Genomic DNA, 18,765 nt, shown 5'->3' with positions numbered 1-18,765 from the left:
TCTGGGCCCTCGGCCGAGGGAGGCGGTTCGATGCTCTGAGAGCTGGCCAGTCCTTGGGCTTTGAAGGTACACCCCACACGGTTGTATATAAACAGTATTTTAATATTTGTATAAATAGACCACAATATTACCCAAAACTGCAAGAACAGAGCGTGGAAAAGATTCTCAAACCCGTGCGTACAGCCTCTCCTGGCTGCACGTGACACTGGCTCCCCCATCTCTCCCCTGGGCCAGGGTCAAGTGCTGTGGGGAATGCTTGGAGGAAAGGAATACACCTCTTGGGGGCATTCTAAATGGGCATTCTGAACGTGAGACTGAGCGCAGCAGACTCGTGGCTCCCCGCTGTTGACCTCTTGATCTATTACAAAAATAACGCTGGGGACTGGTGGCCGGTGGCTGGAGTCATGGCTACTCTGGGGAGGGTGACAGGAGCTGCTCTCAGCCCCAGACAGGCCCCTCAGGCCAGCAGCACCCCTGCTGCCCAGGGCTGCCATGCAGGCTGGTGGAGGGTGGAAGGCGGGCGGCGGGCCGACGCCCTATCTCTGCACGTGTCGGACAAAGGCCTGCACGAGCTGGATCAGAGGCTCCTGACTCTCAGGGCTGACCTTGGAGAGGGAGGTGGCCTTGCCCTGAGGCGAGGGAAGGATGCCAGCAGCAGGGGAGCTGGGGGCTCCCCGGCGGAAGTAGCGTGAGAGGCTGGAGAGCAGAGTGCTCTGCAAGAGAAAAAGCACCTGATGAGGCCCCGCGCCCCCCACCCTCAGGGCTGGCCACGGGAAGTGGGGGGCTGGGACCTCCTGGGGCCGCTCCCCAGTGGCCCCGCCCCACCAGGCAGGGCCCCCTACCCATCCTACCAACTCTGAGCTGAGCTCCTGCTTCATCCGCTGCTTGTCCCGGGGGTGCACAGCCGGGTCCCTAAGGTAACGCGTTGCCTGGGAGATGAGCAGGTAGAAGCAGTTCTCCATGGTAAACATCAGGAGGGACCTGGAGAAGGGCAGGTTTGGGCGCTGCTGCAGAGAGGGCCAAGCCGGCAATGTGCGGTGGGCCACTGAGCCAAGAGGAGAGCCAGCCCAAGACTGCCCCAACCCCAAACCAAATCCCAGAAGGAGGGCTTTCTTACTTCAGTGTTCTGGTCCCTTCCGCTTGTGTGCTGAGCCCCACTGCCTGGGTAAGAGGCTCCTTTTTCTTGTCCAGCTGGAGAAAAAGAAACGGGGGTTAAAAAAATAAGGTAACAGTAACAGCTCCAACTCACTGAGAGCTTCCATTTTGCAGAGCCTATGCTAAGCTATTTTATCAGTTATTCATTTAAGTCTCACACTAATTCTTACAGGTCGGCTCTATCACACTCAACTTTATGAAGGGAAGGCTAGCTAGATAAACGTGCCCAAGGTCACAGTTAGGAAAACTGGGAAGACTTGGGTTGAGGGGCCAACTTACCTCTCCAAGCATGTTTAGGGCCACGTTCACTGTGGCCAGAAGGGTCCCAAAAGAGGGGGCCACTTCAGAGTCAAAGGTGGGAGTGGTGAAGCTCAGGGCAAACAGGAAGTCGTATTCAGCGAGGTCCAGGGACTGCAAGGCAAGGCAAGATGAGAGCGATATAGGGCCCCACAGGACCCAGGCAGCTCTTGGTGCAGAGCAGGGCACGGCAGAGCCTTCACGGCTCCACTGGAGGCTGGTGGCACAGTGTGGCTGGTACCTGATCCAGCAGGATCTGGCACACGTCGGGGGTGAAGTGGCGCAGGGCCGCCAGGGTCCTGCTGAGGATCTTGAGGAGCCCGTACTGGACGGTGTGCAAGGCCCGCTGCTCCGAGGCCTCTGTGTCAGGAGTGGGCTGCTTGGAGGAGGAGCAGGAGGGGGCAGCTGTGGGTGGCCGCTGAGCTCGGGGGGCGACAGCCGAGGGGATGCCCTCCCCGTTTTTGTTCTGGGGGGGAGACAAGAGATGGCTGGAGCCCACGGAAGCCAGGGGTGAGGCGGTCCAGGCAGCCGCGGTGGACAAAGACTCAGTTACCTGCAGGTAGTGCTGCAGCATCTTGCGGCTGTGCAGGAGGGAGGTACAGGCCTGGCACAGGTAGCCCAGGTTTACCTGCAGCAAACCCAGGGGAGCGGTGAGGGGGAGCCTCGAGGCAGCAGCCCAACCAACTAGACCGACCATGCAGGTCTCTATGGTAACAACGCACTTCTCCGGCCCCCTGAGCCCCTCCCTACATTCTCTAGATCAAAATCTCACAGCCACCAAGCACACTCAACTGCAAACTGTGGGTCAACAGATGCCTGGACGGTTTCCCTGGGACCCAGCTAGATGCCAGGCACAGTATGAGGTCCTAAGTAAATAAGTAAGATGGGGATAATTTTCCCATCTTACAGAAGAAGAAAAAGGCTTAGAGAGAGGTGAAGTAACTTCGCCAAGTTCACACAACCAGCAAATGACAGGCCTGTCCGACTCCAGAGCCTGTGTTCTTTCCCTGCCCCCCTCTTCGGCTGGCTCCCAAGTCCTGTTCTAAGTGATGGGAACCAAGGTCGATCCCACAGAGCCCAGGTTCTCAACCTATGAGGCTGCCCTATCCTGTGGCGGGAAAATTCAGTTTGAAACCAAACCCTGTGCTACCTAAAGAAAAAGCTCACATTCCAGCAACAGGCCTGCAATTCACTCCCCGCCCCATCCCCTCCGAGCATTTCCCCAGACCCTTCAAGAAGCAGGTCTGAGGCCCCACCTGGACGTCCCGCATAAGCTGAGGCAGGTGGAAGTGCCACTCCTTCCTGAAGCTGGAGAGCTGCAGGAGGAAGCCCACGGTGTGGTCCGCCTCCTCCAGGCACGCCAGACTCTGCACCGTCCTCACCGCATTGAGGCACTGGGAGGGGGGACACGGGGAAGGATGGGGTGACTCAGGGACCTGCCACAACCGCTCCCGCCCTCCCGCGGGGAGGAGAGGTCCTCGGCCCACATATGCTGAGGTGGCAGCGTTAACAGGTGGCGGGACGAAGCGGTTTCTGACTAAGCGGTTTCTGTCTGAGCGGATCCCAGACAGTTCCCCTCCCTCAGCAGGGCAGCCACGCTGCTCGGCCTGTCAGCCAACAGTCCTTACGGCATCTCAGATGCGGGAGCACTGGCACCGCTCAACTGCCAAGCCTCAGCCCCGAACAGCCCAGATGTCCTTGAACCCCAAGCCCCGACCCCAAAGATGCCAGCAGCCCCTCACCTGTAAGGCCCGCTCCTGGTGAACCCCCACGAAGTCCAGGGCCTCGGTCAGGAAGTTGTAGCGAAGGGTTTTGAGGAGCCGCTCCATCAGGGACATGGACAGGCGGTAGACACCCGGCCAAGACGGGGCATCCAGGGACTTCCGAGAGGTGCCGGGCGTCTGAGACACAAACAGCAGACAGGATCACGACAGCGCCGAGGAACCCAGCTGACAGGTAGAGCAGGGCCTCCTCGCAGCCCAGCAGCTAAGGCAGCCCGGCTGGTCCGAGTAGAAAAGCTCCTGGAATGGGCACCAGCAGGGCCAGACGCGGTCCGAAGCCAGCAGTTACAAGAATCCTAGGTTCTAGACCCGCGTCCGGCACTAACTAGCTGTGTGAGCTTCTCTTGCTAGAGGTTGGTGTTGGGGGCGGGGAGGATTCTGCACCATCAGTGCATGAACTAGGCCACTGAAGAAAGCAACTTCCGGGGCAAGTGAAAGCCCCAAGGGGGGCTGGGGAGGCAGTAGCAGGCCACTGGCACTCACCTGCACTGTCCCATTGGTGCTGAGCTGGTACACACTCAGGAGGGGCAAACAAATGCTCTGGGTGATGCCGGCTCCAGCCACTGCTGTGGCCCCCTGGGAGGGAAAGATGCAGAATGAGATGGAAACTGTCACTGCAGCCGCCCCACCCAAGGGCAGGTGGAGGTCTTGGGCTGGGAGACTCACAGGCAGCGTCAGAACCCACCCAGCACAAACAAAGAGGCTCCCTCGGGCTTGCCGCCTACCTGCTGGGTGCGAGCCAGGGTGAGGAGCAGGTGCAGCGCGGCCTCGGTGAAATGCAGGTTCTGCTTCACGCGAAGGCTCACCTCCAGGGTGGTGAAGAGGGTCGGCAGGAGGGGGAGCCTGCGGGTCACCTGCAGCCACGAGTCGCCATCCTCGTCCACCTCACACAGCTCCTTGGCCAGATGCAGGCCCAGGACACACACCTGCTGGGGCCCAGGGGCAAAGATGGGTGAAAGGGAAGGAGGCAGTGCAGGGGGAGGAGGAAGGGGAGGAAGAGGACGGACCTCCCCCGGTCAGCCCCGCCTCCGAGTGAGCCGGCTGAGACAGGACTCCAGCGCCCGTGTCCCGCAGCTCTGACTCTGCCCTCCCCGCCGACCCCAAACTGCCATCAAGCCGTGTCAGCGCACCTTCCCAATTCCGCCACCCGCGCCCGCTGCTGCGTGGAGTCAAAGTGGCCTCCCCTCTAGCTGCACTATTGCAGTCGCCTACTAAATGGCCCTTCACTCTCTCTGGATCCTCGCTACTCCATTCTTCATCCCAGTGGCTTTTCACACTTACTGTTGACCACAAGCCACCCAAATAATACGTTTTACACTGCGCTCCAGTATAGGCATACTTACGTGTTTGCATTAAACCTACCCTTACCTCCTGCAAAGCACATTGATATTTTCGTTTACGTTTTATCCTACTTCATTTAAAAAATGCTGGTTGTAACCAAATGAGCTCAAGACCCATTTATAGGTCCTGACCCACAGTTTGAAATATTGTTCTGTACTACATCCAGCACGCTTTCTAAAGTACAAATCTCATCTTTTCTCTCCCTTGCTTAAAATCCTTAAATCGTTTCCTATTTCACTTAGGACCCAGACCAAAGATCCTGACAAGGCTGCTGGTCATCTAGCCCCCAGCTCTCCAGGCCTCACTTCATCTTGGCTCACACCAGATGACTGTTACCCACAGCTCACTACACGCTGTCCTCACTGCCTGAAGCTCCCCTGCTCCCGTGGCCTGCGCGGCTCTACCAGTTCTTTAAGTCACTGCTGAAAGGGCGCTTTCTCTCTGAATCCCTAGATGATGTGAGAACTCCATGCTGCACATTCTCCCTGTTTCACCCCTACAGGACTTGCCACAATGGAATTCTGACACATCTCTGCACAGTCTGATTTATTAACTTTCCCCATCAGGCTGTGGCTGTCTTGGTCACTAATCACCCTCGGGGCCTGGCACAGAGAAGGCAGCAGTTCATATCTGTGGATGCGTGTGGGAAGGACAGACAGGGTGCCCCCTCACCCCATCCCGCTGGTCCTTGTGCCGGGGCCGGGAGCAGTCGTCAGTTTCCATGCTGTCCTTGTCCTCTGTGGCACTGCCTGATGCCAGACTGTGGCGGGTCTGGTCGAAGAGTGCAATCACCTCTTCTTGGAGGGTCTCACAGACGTTCAGCACCAGCTGGGAGTACTGGGGGATGTCACTCACTGCAAAGCAGATGGGAGGGGATGCTGTCATGCTCACCAAGGCATCTGTCCCACGGGAGGGGAGGAGAAAAAGAGTTTTCCTGAAGATAAAGAGTTCCGAGACCAAAAACTCAAGCCTCACAGGAGAAACGTCTGGCTCTGAAGTGGAGGAAGCCCTGTCCAGGCTGGCTGGCACAGGGGCCGGGAGACCGCTCCACTGGCTCCTCTCTGCCCCTCACCTCTCATCTCCTTCATCTGCAGCACCGTGATAAACGCTGAGAACACCTTGGCCTTGGTCTTCTCCATGAGTTGCTGGTCTGCCTGCAACACTCCCTCCAGGATCTCCGTCAAGGGTCTGAGGATTTCATCCACAGAACCTAACTCACTAGAAGCAACATGGAGAGGAGAGGGCGGGGAGAACACACCTCAGAGAAAGGCCACACACTGCCCTGCGCCCCCTCAGGATGCCCGCGGAGCAGTGAGCCTCACGTCAGGCGTCTGCCTGAGTCCCACTCCCCACGAGGGGAGGCCAGCCCATTTCACACCCACTTCCTCCCCTTCGGGAAGGGTAAGGCAAGCGGCAGTAAAGAGGATGGGACAGGCCGCCCCTCCTGGCACAGGGCTCACCTCTTCCACTGCCGGAGAAGAATAAGCAGCAGCGTGCACATCATGGAGCCCAGGCGGAGGCAGTTCACGGAGGCGGGGACTAGGAGCTGAGGGGAGACGGCACACAGTTAACATCAGGCTTCCTATGAGCTGATGAGGCGGGAAGATGTGAGCTCCATCCACAGGCACCTTCGGCCTCAGGCCTTTCTTTCCCAGCAGCCAGCTCACAGGGGTGGGTCACGGGGAAGAGGCCAGGGGTTGGCACGGCGGCAGCAGGCCTCTGCCTCCCACTGCAGCCTCGGGCCTCCCAGGCCACTTGAGCCCTTTGACCTGACCACTCTTGCGGCTGCAGGCTTGTGAGCAGCTATTTGACCTCGGAGACCTTCTCCCTGGGAGGAATGGGAAATCTCCCAGACACACTTACTAACGCCTTGGTCCCATCGAGCACGTCAAGAAAGAGCTGGCGACGCACTGCAGAGTCGGTCAGGTGCATTATCTCCGCCTGCAAAGGAACAGGAAAAAAACGTCAGGAAAATTTCCCTGATTAAAATGGGGCTTGAGGGCCCTGCTGTTTGTCTACCTTAGCCATGGTCAGAACCAAGCCTTCAAGGCTTCCCAGTGGAACCCATCTAGAAACACAAACTCCTCTACAAGGCCTGGGAGCCCCTTAGGATCTGGTCCGCCTGATTTTGGCATCATCCCCGTTCTGCTCACTCGACTCCAGCCCTACAGGCCTCCTTTCTCCTCCGTGAATAGGCCGAGCTCTTCCCACTTCTGGACCCCTGCATCTGTGACTCTGACTGCCTAGAGCACCCTCTGGAAGGTTTCTCACACACTCAGGCCTCAGTGTGGACAGCACTTCCTCAGAGAGGGCCTCCCGACCACTCCTATCCTCCTTTAGCAGTCGCTATCATAGCATCTTTTTTTTTTTATATATATATATATATATTTTTTTTTTTTGGCTGCATTGGGTCTTCGTTGCTCTGTGGGGTCTTTCTCTAGTTGCGGTGAGCGGGGGCTACTCTTTGTTGCGGTGTGCGGGCTTCTCATTGAGGTGGCTTCTCTTGATGCGGAGCATGGGCTCTAGGTGCACGGACTCTAGGCGCATGGGCTTTAGTAGTTGTGGCATGTGGGCTCAGTAGTTGTGGCTTGCGGGCTCTAGAGCACAGTCTCAGTAGTTATGGCACATGGCCTTAGTTGCTCCGCAGCATGTGGGATCTTCCCAGACCAGGGCTCGAACCTGTGTCCCCTGCATTGGCAGGTGGATTCTTAACCACTGCACCACCAGGGAAGCCCTACCACAGCATCTTGGTTATTTCCTTCCTAGTGAACTACCACAATCCCAAACTATATTTCTTTGTTCACAATTTGCCTCTCTCATGGGCCACCTTCCATGAGATCAAAGACCATATTTGCCTTATTCACTGCTGCATCCCAGCGCCTGGCACACAGTAAGCATTCCATTACTATCCATTAAATGAATGAATGATCAATGTCCTGGACTAAACCAGATAGGTTCCCTAGGGGAAAAGAGGATGGTGGGATTTTCAGAGCTGCAATTCAAGAACTGCTGCCCAGGTAGGACCTAAAAGGCAGGTGACACACAAATTACTGCCTGGGGAATCAATCATTCCCCCAAGATGGTTGAGCCTTTTGTTGTGTCTGTAGTCTCAGGGGTCCAAAACCACTCTGTCACAGCCAAGCTCCAAGGCTGTGGGCAGTCTGGCAATAGGGAACAAGTCATGGAAGATGTAAGAGTGTGCCTGGAACAAAGGGCATCTATTAAGCTGAAGTTAGTAATGAAATCAAGATAGTAATCTGGATTCCCTAAGGCAAAATAGGTCAATATCAAGTCCTTACTCCACAGCATGGTGTTGTCAAAGTGTGTGTGCGCGCGCGCGCGCGCGCGCGCACACACACACACACACACACACACACAAGCCAAGGAAAAACGAAAATTCTTCCCAAACGTTAACTCTCTCTCTAAAAACCAATGCTCTGTAGACACACGTTGCAGACACAACGGTCTCTGTTCTTTTTCTAAGAAGACCAGGAAATGCCGTTTCTAGAACCAATGAAAACCAACTGTTCCCTAGAGAGGGTGCTGCTGCAGTCGTTGCAGCTACCTGCTGACTAGTCAACAAATATGTACCTAGCGTCCACAGGGCACACAGCGTGAGAAGGCCAACTATCCACGTGCACAAGAGGTGGATGAACGAAGGGAGCCCCTGGACCTATCCAGGGCCACAAAGGTGGCTACAGGAGGGTTTTATGAATGTCTGAAGGGATTTAAAATGACTGCTCTGCACTTTCTTTAAGGGTCTCTTGTTTGCCCCAAAGCCCTCAAACACCCCATATTTGGCACAGAACCTGTTACATTTTAGCTCTCAGAGAAAAACCCTGATTCATTCTTTATCCCAAGGGGCTATATCTGCTAGGCATCCCAGCATATCGTTGCTAGGATACCAAAGTGAAAACCGCACCCCAGGAGGTTCTTACGTGACTGGTGGCGATGATGAGAAACATCCTCCAGGCGGAGACCAGCATCTGATACTCTACCAGGGAGGTGCAGCTGCTGCCCTCTGTGTCAGCCGTGTGAACTGCCAAGGACTTGACATACCCTGACCAGTAGGCAAAGCGTTTCTCACTGGAAAATTTCTCGAGTGTATCTTTTAAAGATTGGTCTAATGAGCCCCTATGGTGTCGAGAAAAAACAAAACCTACAGTTAGGTTTTAAAAGCAGATGGGAACGTGATGGGCACAGACTGTTCCTGAGGCAGAGAAAACCACCTCACATGGGCTTAAAAGCAGACAGCTCCCGATCAGCTCCGATGTGTGGGGCTCACACTTCTTGCTCAATATAATGGGTTAGGCTGAGGCCTTTTCTAGGATTCCTCCTCCATAAAATCCCGAGCACATGGAGTTGGCTTCACAATAACTCTTTCCGACAATCATAAATGCCATCAATGGACTGGCCAGGGACACAGACCAGTGGCCCTCCATAAATGGCTCCAAACTAGCTCTCTCCTCTGCCTTGGCTCATAAAGCCGTGCCCTCAGCCGTAGACTACCATGGTCCCCCCGCCACAAACCTCTAATTAAAATCTCAAAAGGGGAAAGGACTCACTTAACTACATAGTATATCTCCAAGCAAATTATCTTCATGATTAGGGCACAGGTTTCCAGGATGCTGGGCTGTGGAGGGGGAGAGCAGAGAATCATGAGAACCTCTCCCCTGGTGCCCCGCCCTCCCACAAGGGAACAGAGCGGGGACCCGACACTAGAAAACGAGAAAGCACATTCCCTGTCGAATGTGAGTGGGCATCTAACTTGCAAGAGCAGAAGCGTCAGGTCCACAGTGTCTCCAAGTGAGTGGAGACCACAGAGCCAGCAACACAGAGCAGGGCATGCCACTCTCCTTCCCAGAGCAAGACAGCAAAGGGAGAGGAGGCAAACACTTCTCTGAGAGAGAAGTTTCTAGTGAAGAAAACATTCTGGTTGTTTAATTAGGGGAGGAGTCACTTTCCACAGCTCAGTCTCACAGCCCAGCCTTGACTCCCAGGGACTTTCAGTCACCGTCCCTCCCTCCACCACTGCTCACCTCGGATGTTTCTGAGGGAGGAGAAAGGGTTCCAAATAGTGGACTGGTTAAATTCTCCCAGAACTTGGGTCTAAAAAGAAAATACATGTTGGCAATCACATGTTCTCTTACCCGGTCCCTTCTCCTCTCTCCACCTCCCCTTGGTGGTTACTTCTCCACATTTTATTGCTCCCACAACCCTAACATCTGCTGCGTGGGCCGCTTGCTCCTACATACACATCAAGGGTTCCACGGACAAAACAGGCTCCAAGAGAAGAGCGTGCTCCACTCAGTCCAATGGCTTGAGTGAGCCACTCTCATCTGAATCTACCGTTTCTCACGAACGATGGTTTTGGGGGGTTGGCAAAAGGCAGAAATGCAAAAGGTGGAAACTCTAAGGTAAACACATCAGAGTAAAGGTTACGCCTGCTGGTGGCAGCTTTAAAAAGAGAATAAACTCCCACACACTGACCCAGGCACTAAGCACTTTTATGCATGTGCCCAGGGACCTGTCACAACAAATCTCTCAGAACGATTGTTACCCCATCTTACAGACAAGGACATGAGCTCTGGAGGTTAAGTAACTCCTGGAGACAGACTCACTTGGTTCTGAGGACCAGCATGGCACTGTCCCGACGGTCCTGCCACAGGGCATGCAGAAAGGCAATGGCTGCACGGTGCAGCAGTGGTGGGCACCAGTAGCGATCCTGCTGCTGGGAATCAATCAGCTCCAGCACCACATGGAGACAGCTCCACACCCCAAGGCTGAATTCCTGCAAGAGGGGCAGGCGAGAGTTCAGCCCCACAGCTTCTGCCATCAACTGGACCCACAGAGTCCAGCACCCACCTCCCAGGGAGCTGTCTCCCAGCTTCATCCCGGGTGCAGGCTCACCTTGGAGCCATCACTGCCATCCTTCACCTCCAGATTCAGAAACAGTTCAATGAGGCCTGGCTGCGTCTCTACGGCAACTGTGAGGAATTCCAGAATCATGACTTTGATGCGCATGTCCTCAATCTTGCTCTGCAGTCGGGTCAGGAAGGCATCACGGATGGCAGCCGCATCATTGCCCAGGCAGGCGTATACTGACATTGGGGCCACCTGGGGGAGACCGGGACACACAGGCTTAGAGCTCTACCTCCAGAGAAACCTCAACAGACTCCTGAAGAAAGGTGCTGAACAACTCTCGGAAAATGCCAGAAAGGGAAACATTCAGATGGATAGCTCTGGGTCAAAAGAGACATCATTCCAAACTACAGCAAAAGATGCCCAATGACTCCCAGAAGAAATAGTAATCAACATAAAAAGATGCATAACCTCTCTCATGGTTAAATAAATACAAAGTTAAAAAAAAGATATTGATTTGTCTATTAGATTAGCAAAGATTAAAAAACTGATGAAGCCACTGTGGCAAGGATACAAGACTTGGGTTTTAGGAGCATAAACTGTTACAATCCTTTTTGGAGGGTAATTTCAAAATTTCTAATAAAAATTAAAATGTCCATTGATATCTATCTAATTCTTAGGAACTGTAAACAAAAGTTTACAGAGTTCTATGGATAAGAATGTTCACTACAGCACTGTTTAACACTAAGACAAAAAATAGCCCAAATAAATTAGGATGCATCCATTCTATGGCATGCCGGGCAAGCATTAGAGAATGAAGTAGCTCCAAATGTGCCCACACGGCAAGACTGCAGGATATCGTGTTAAGTGAAGAAAGCTAGACACAAAACAGTATGTATCGTGGAATTCTACTTTTGGAAAGAACAAAAGCTCACACCAAACATCCCTTAATATATAAGCACAGATAAAAAGAAATCTGGAGCAATGCGTACCAACCTGCTCATAGGAATTCTTGGAATGAGGAGATCATAGGCTACCTTAACTTTCTATGTTACATTTATCTGTAACATTTAAATAAACATTTTTAAAAGAATTTGTATGTCTTTTATAAACAGGGAAAAAAAAAACTCTCATAAGACACAATTTGCGTGCGTGTGTGTGTGTCTTTATGGCTACATCACTTTAAAAGTCCAAGTTAGCTTCTTCTCTTGGGAGAAAGCAAGAGTGGTCTCAAGCACAAAGTCAGTTTTCTGGGGCTTTGACTCGTTAGGTGGGATCCTACCGTGGCCAGACGTTTCAGTAGCTGGATGGCAAGACGTGGCAAAGCAGGGTCGTGTTTGTGGTAGATGTATTTGGCAAGAACAGCAATAAGGTTGTTCCCATGGGCACCTGAAGAAGTACAGGAAACAGTTTAGACACCAAAGCATGCCTGATTCAAGCTCTTAAGAGAGCCTTCTGTTCAAAAAGGCTCATATATGTGAGGGAATTTACTCTCAAGTACTTGGAGGGCCAGAGCAAATCTAGGTGGCTGTATCATTCTCGTTTTTCAGTAGCCAAGGGGACAGGCAGGATTGGGGGTAAACAGCTCAATCCAATTCATTAAGAGCAGAAAAAGAGGGACTTCCCTGGTGGCGCAGTGGTTAAGAATCTGCCTGCCAATGCAGGGGACACGTGTTCGAGCCCTGGTCCAGGAAGATCCTACATGTCGTGGAGCAACTAAGCCCGTGTGTCACAACTACTGAGCCTGCGCTCTAGAGTCTGTGAGCCACAACTACTGAAGCCCGCAAGCCACAACTACTGAAGCCCACGCACCTAGAGCCGGTGCTCTGCAACAAGAGAAGCCACCTCAGTGAGAAGCCCGCGCACCGCAACGAAGAGGAGCCCCCACTCGCCACACAGAGAGAAAGCCCGCGCACAGCAACGAAGACCCAACGCAGCCAAAAATAAAAAAAATAATAGATTAAATAAATCAAAAAAAAAAAAAAAAAAAAAGAGCAGAAAAAGATACGTTTTTAAGAAAACAGCCTTTTAACAAATAGGTTAGGAAAACCTAACCACATCACATTAAAGTGCCATCACATTAAAGCATGGCACTGAAATGCTAAAAATCCCAAAAGATACAGCTCGAAAAAGGTCGTAGACATTACCCAAACATCTACTTGAAAATGAGGAAACTGGGTCCCAAAGAGATTAAATGAGTAGTTTAAGGTCAATGAGTAATAACAGTCAATACTAAACAGGTACCAGGTTTTACAAGTAGTAATTTAATCTTCATTATAATCTCATAAGGTAGATACTGCTATTATCCCCACTTCATAGATGAGAAATCTGAGGCAGAGTTGTTTAATTATGTGCCCAAGGTCAAAGCTGGTGAAGTCAGAATTTGAACCTAGAAAGTCTAACTTGAACATGTGTTCTTTACTATTATTCTGTCATCAATAGGAGGCAGAGATGAAGTATGATACAGTCTTCTTATTTCTAAGTCCAAGATGGGAACTGGTGATCATCCCCAAATTTCCTCAAAGAGTTCATCAGAAAATATTGTTGACCTCTAAAAACACAGCCTGAAGTATGTACTTATGGGCAGAAATGCTGCTGAGTGGAAGAAAATTACATACCATGTTGTGTGAGAGCCTGTTCCAGGGGGGACACCACATTAGAAGGAGGTTTCAGCCGAATAACATTGTTGGTGACAGAGAATGCCAGTTTCACCGTCTTGATCAGCAGCTGGCCCTGCCCTTGGCCCTCTGCCCCATCACTAGGGTGCCAAATGGAAACCAAAGTTGATTCAGACAACATGACTTCATTCGCAATATATGTGCTCTCATGAATTAGATTCCAACAATAATCCCAGAGTTCAACAGCTTCTTTTAGAGGCCCCAGTCCAAACTAGGAGAGAGGAGGAGCAATCAACTCCCTTTGCTATGTGCCAGTCTACAGAGCAGCCACTAGGTTATACAAAGGCTATGCCCTAGGAAGAACAAGGTTGTCTTTCTTATGCTGAAGTTCTTACAACATGCAGGCACAATAAAGATAAACGGTGGAAGGTGGCAAGGGAGGCCTACCTGCGGGGCTGAGCAGCCATCACCATGTCGATGGTGTCCACGCCGATGCCCATGATATTGATCACAGTCTGTCCTGCTTCTGTATAGGCCAGGCTGCAGATGCAGAGAGACTGCAGACTCGGGGTATGACTGGAAGACAGATGTGTTCTGAGTTACCAGGGAGCTGCCAAATTTACTACTGGAAGGAAAGGGTATTGTCCAAACCTAAACAATTGGACATTAGTGATACAGATCAGCTCTCGCTGCCAGAGGAAGCCACTCTGATTCCTTTCCTTAAATAGACCCTGAGAAACAACCTAAATGTCCATCAATTAATGGATATGCTTACTGAAATGAATCATAATTAATCCATACAATGTAATGCATGGAACCATTAAAACAAGACAGATCTATATGTAGTGGCATGGAAATAAAAGGTACAGAGTTAGTACAAGCAGAGGAAAAAACCCAGAAGATACACATTAACTTGTTAATAGTCCTGTTTCCCTATGAACATGCATAATTTTTGTAAAGGTCATAAAAAAGGTCTCTGTGTGTGTGTGTGTGTGTGTGTGTGTACAATTTCACTGGGAACAACCTTGTTCCCATTTCATTTGCTCTTCTCTCTTCATAGGGAGAAAGGAGAAACAGCCTGGTGGAAAGCAAGTCAGAACCCAGGAGCACTGAGCTCTGGGCCTAACCAAGTTGAGTACTCTGGAAGAATGAGCTAGCTCTGCACAGCAGAAGCCTGTGTCTTCCCTTGCGAACTGGCAGCATCCGAGAGTACCGAGCGCTAGCAATCACCCGCCTCCTACCTGCTGTGCAGGTCTGTTTCATGACACAGGTTCAGTATTGCATGAATCAGCTCCAGGATCAGGCAACCTGGACTCCAGAAAAGACAGAGGAATGACACGGCCTTGTGTGATGAACCTTATCCCAAGAACGAGAGAAAAATCCAGGGAACCAGCACTTCCTCCCATCTTCCCTGCCCATGCTTTCCTTACCAATCTGTTCTCTCACTCCATGGGAGTTGTACCGCCACTTGTGGTAACTCGGCAGCATCTCCTTCAGCACAAACATGACACAGGGCACCAGCCCTTGGCTCTGGGTACTACCAAGCTGCCCCTACAAGAAACCATGCTGTGAGGGTTTATGCCACTTAAAGATAAGTCATTTTGTCACTAGAGATTTAATTCCAAAACCACAGGTCCAGAGGAAATCTGGGCAAACCTTGGCCATCAGTGGAAAAAAAAAAAGAAACATCAGAATACTCTAGTTCAACTGAATCCAAGTTGTAGGTTTCTCTAGAACAGAGAAAGGGACTAAAAAGACAATTTGACAATGTCACAAAAGGCACCTACAAGAAAGAGAGGGATGAAGGCTAAATCTGAGTAGAAGAGAGGTCTATCTTAAACACAGAGGATATAGGACTGTTGGTGATGGAGAATGCCAGTTTCACTGCCATGATCACCAACCACTCCCAACCTCTACCCCATCACTCAGCTATCAGAAAGGAGATCTGACACTCCAAATTCTTTGTCCTAATATTACTTGTTACCAACAGCTTCCTTATCTTAAAAACGGGGCTTCTTTATATAAACATCAATATCTATATCCCTACCTGTACATAGGATTGTTTCTATCTTTTTAAGCATTCACTGATTGACTGACTCCTGCAGGCAGGAAGTGTGCTGAGTATTTTTCATGTGTGGCCCTCTCAACAACTCCATGAGGCAGAGATATTTATCATCCCAGTTTAGAGAGGTTCTAAGAAATTCAGTACTTGCCCAAGGTCATGCAGCTAGTAAGTGGTCAACCTGAAATGTAAACCTAATTCTGACTCCAAAATCTATGCTACACAAGTATTTTTCAAAGAGAGCTGTGACCCATTAGTGGATTGTGAGATAACTTATTAGAAAACATCTGAGTGCGTCTTGCATAGTAAGAGTAGTGTTGTACTGTGAAACTCTGCTTTAGAAGTAAACATACAATGTGTATCCTGGGATATGATGTAATGTGTACATATTACCCTGGGCTCTGTCAAAATAGCTTGAGAGTTGCTGCATTATACCATACAGCCTCTGAGTATTAAATAAGTTAACATAGATAAAGCATCTACTATAGAATCTGGCACACAATAAATACTCAATACACAGAAACTGTCATCACCATAACCTCAGGACAACTGGTCTAGCTGCAAACAAAATGACTACAGTAGCTGGGGGCAGGGAAACTATTTCAGATGCTTCTATCTGATTAGATTTTACCTTGACAAGAGTGGTGATCAAGCGCAGAAAGGCAACAGTGACTCCATACTCGCCCTGGGGCTGTTCACTATTCATCAAGAGGTTTCCATACCCTCCAGCATTCATCCCCTCGGCACTGGGAAAAGACAGAGAGGCAGAGGGAAAAAAAGGTTTCAAAAAATTATAATCACAGAGCATTCTTATTATTATTTAGATGGCTTGGGCATAAAATAGGAAAGCTCTGCAAAGGAATTAATCAAATCTAGGCTATTTAATACCCAGGGTAAGCATTAAAGACTTTATTGATATACAACCTCAAAAGTGAAAAATCAAATAAACATGAGGAAAACATCCTCGTCTTGTAAGCAAAAGAAAGCAAGGAGAGAATGTTCAGGTAGTAAGATGGAGCCTGTGTATTAATAACTGGTCTACCAGGCAAGCTCGAGTGGCCATGAATCAAGGAAAAGTACAGAGTGACTATGGCTTAAAAAGGGGAAGTTGAGCCTCTGGATCCAGAAACCTCTGGACTCTCTAGACTGGAAAGTTAACTCCCACGTACCTAAGGTGAATGAGAAATACCTCTTTCTCTCTCTGTCTCTCTCTCTCAGGCTTTGAAGACTGTGAACCATCAGTGCTGGCCTAAGAGGAAAGCAGCCTCTGTGCCCCAAGTCCCATCACCTCTTTTGCCTTGCCCTCACTCATTTCTGGTGAGAGGGCTGAACAGACAAGGAGCAAACGGGCAGAGAAGCATCTTTAAAACTAACGAAGCTAGTTTAGATCTGAAATGTATATGGTACTCCCAGGGAATATACTCTAATCCCTAAGACCTGGCTCACCTAATCATCTGACTCATGTTGGAAACCTGGTGGGCCACGAAAGGTAAAAAGCCTGTGTGACGAAGATCAGTCCAGACCTGAGAAGGGAAAAGAAGAGTCAAATGTCCATGTGTCTTCAGGTATACACCAAGCGTGACATTTTTCGGCTGTTAGGAAGACTTGGTGTCTCACCTTTGCTGGGTTCCGGGCAGCCAGAACGGTCAAGCAATTGACACAAGAAGCAATGACATCCACAGGCCGGGAGATCACGGTCGTTAACCTGGTTGGAGAACAGTGCACTGTACTCAGTAAAATGAATAATACGACTTGTTCCATCACAAATATTTTCCAGTTCTCTCTTCCCAAATCCCTCCTGGCAGCAGGGATGTGAAAACAGGAAAGCCCTCAGCTGGGGATAGATACCACACCAGGGCTGTCCACAGTGGAACATGTGCGGACTTTAGCCCAGTGGAGTTACCAGATACTGACCGCTGCAGCAGCATGTAGATGCGGGACGTGATGGGCAGGAGACAGTCTGCTATCGACAGGTCTGTACTGATGACCTTATGGACCAGATCAATGATGGGTCTGACCCGCTGGCAGTGCTGAATCACATCTGAGGGGGAAGGAAGCTTGTGATCTCAATGAAAACAATTCCTTTAAGATCACTGAACAGGGACTTCCCTGGTGGCGCAGTGGTTGGGAGTCCACCTGCCAATGCAGGGGATGCGGGTTCAAGCCCTGGTCCAGAAGGATCCCACATGCCGTGGAGCGACTGGGCCCATGCGCCACAGCTGCTGAGCTTGTGCTCTGGAGCCCGCAAGCCACAACTACTAAGCCTGAGTGCTGCAACTGCTGAAGCCTGCGTGCCTGGAGCCCGTGCTCCGCAGCGGGAGAGGCCACCGCAATGAGAAGCCTGCGCACCGCAGCGAGGAGTGGCCCCCGCTCGCCGCAGCTGGAGAGGGCCCGCGCACAGCAGCGAAGACCCAACGCAGCCAAAAAAAAAAGATCACTGAACAGTCTCTGAGACCCAGATGAACAAATTATGCTAATCACAATCTGGAAGGTTCTGAATCTTATCTTGAAATTCTCTATCTTCCAAATCCTCTAAGCATGTCCATTTTTCTTCCCACAGAGATGTCTCCCAAAGCTGACCTCACCTGCAGTGGAAACAACATGAAGCAGCATTTCAATCTCACAGGTGAAGAGGGTCCAGCTGCTATAAGAGTATTCCCAGCGTACCAGGTAGGCCCTATCGTCCAACATTACTTGGCCCACAGTGCCTTGAGGTATGCGAAGGTTGGTCTGACCCCCTAAGGAAGGGAGAGAGAGAAATTAGTCTAATAGGAAGAGGTGACTCCTATAACAGACAGCAATATTTAATCACACAGAGATGCATAGTTTCTATTCCTAGTATCCAACACTGCTACAGCTTTTTCCATTAAAAAGAAAAAGAAAAACAAAACCCCTCTCTTGTCATTGGGGAAGTGACTCTTTCCATGTGTCTGAAAAACAGCTGAGTGCAGAGTGGTTCTCCACTCAAATGATGACTATAGGAAGACCACCTTATGGGACAGTAGGTGCCTGGGTGACTGGGTAAGTCGGTAATGATGCCGAGATTAGGACAGTAAGGCTGTTACTCTTAGACACTGCCAGTAGGAAAGGAAATTGCTACAACATTTTTCTACAACTTAATTTGACATTACCATTCAAAACTTTTTATTATTTTTTTAAAATTGTGGTAAAAAAATACGTAAAATATACCATTTTAACCATTTTTAAGTGTTCAGTCCAGTGGCGTTAAGTACATTCACATGGTAATGCGACCATCACTACCATCCACCCAAAGAACTGTTTTCATCTTGCAAGACTGAAATTCTATACCCATTAACCAATAATTCTCCATTACCCCATCCCTCAGCCCCTGTGACCACCATTCTACTTTCTGTCTCTGTAAATCTGACTACTCTAAGTACCTCATATGAGTGGAACAGTGTTTGTTCTTTTGGGACTGTCTTATTTCATTTAGCATCATGCCTTCAAGGTTCACCCATGTTATAGCATGTGTCAGAATTCCTGTTCTCTTTCAGGCTGAATAATATTCCACATTTTGGCTCTTAGGAAGACTTGATGTCTCACTTATATATACCACATTTTTAAAAATCCATTTCATCTGTCAGTGGACATGCATTTAAAAATTTTATTGTATATACCCTTTTACCCA

The 18,765-nt window shown here is 50.2% G+C and overlaps 1 protein-coding gene across 3 annotated transcripts in view; it reads right to left on the bottom strand.

Moving 5' to 3' along the window:
• Positions 1-81: 81 nt before the first annotated feature.
• Positions 82-18,765, bottom strand: part of NUP188 (nucleoporin 188) — a 40,435-nt gene continuing 21,751 nt past the window's right edge. Inside the window, exons 16-45 of one of the 3 annotated variants that reach the window (XM_057548196.1) lie at positions 17,702-17,854; positions 17,031-17,157; positions 16,734-16,821; positions 16,563-16,639; positions 16,306-16,365; positions 15,748-15,862; positions 14,485-14,605; positions 14,296-14,362; positions 13,502-13,630; positions 13,055-13,194; positions 11,719-11,825; positions 10,485-10,691; positions 10,196-10,365; positions 9,614-9,683; positions 9,140-9,207; positions 8,513-8,708; positions 6,438-6,515; positions 6,035-6,120; positions 5,647-5,792; positions 5,247-5,428; positions 3,959-4,159; positions 3,717-3,809; positions 3,195-3,353; positions 2,709-2,846; positions 2,006-2,080; positions 1,694-1,918; positions 1,435-1,566; positions 1,118-1,191; positions 852-981; positions 82-713 (exon numbers count right to left, since the gene is read on the bottom strand). In XM_057548196.1, coding sequence (XP_057404179.1) covers positions 537-713; positions 852-981; positions 1,118-1,191; positions 1,435-1,566; positions 1,694-1,918; positions 2,006-2,080; positions 2,709-2,846; positions 3,195-3,353; positions 3,717-3,809; positions 3,959-4,159; positions 5,247-5,428; positions 5,647-5,792; positions 6,035-6,120; positions 6,438-6,515; positions 8,513-8,708; positions 9,140-9,207; positions 9,614-9,683; positions 10,196-10,365; positions 10,485-10,691; positions 11,719-11,825; positions 13,055-13,194; positions 13,502-13,630; positions 14,296-14,362; positions 14,485-14,605; positions 15,748-15,862; positions 16,306-16,365; positions 16,563-16,639; positions 16,734-16,821; positions 17,031-17,157; positions 17,702-17,854 — 3,791 coding nt within the window. In that variant the 3' untranslated portion in view covers positions 82-536. The remainder of the gene's footprint in view (positions 714-851; positions 982-1,117; positions 1,192-1,434; positions 1,567-1,693; positions 1,919-2,005; positions 2,081-2,708; positions 2,847-3,194; positions 3,354-3,716; positions 3,810-3,958; positions 4,160-5,246; positions 5,429-5,646; positions 5,793-6,034; positions 6,121-6,437; positions 6,516-8,512; positions 8,709-9,139; positions 9,208-9,613; positions 9,684-10,195; positions 10,366-10,484; positions 10,692-11,718; positions 11,826-13,054; positions 13,195-13,501; positions 13,631-14,295; positions 14,363-14,484; positions 14,606-15,747; positions 15,863-16,305; positions 16,366-16,562; positions 16,640-16,733; positions 16,822-17,030; positions 17,158-17,701; positions 17,855-18,765) is intronic. The other 2 variants (XM_057548198.1, XM_057548197.1) reach the window with 2 other exon arrangements.

This window comes from Balaenoptera acutorostrata, chromosome 6, assembly GCF_949987535.1.
Source record: "Balaenoptera acutorostrata chromosome 6, mBalAcu1.1, whole genome shotgun sequence".
NCBI lineage: Eukaryota > Metazoa > Chordata > Mammalia > Artiodactyla > Balaenopteridae > Balaenoptera > Balaenoptera acutorostrata.
Note: the sequence above shows the minus strand (reverse complement) of the source record. Positions and strands in the feature narration are given on the sequence as shown.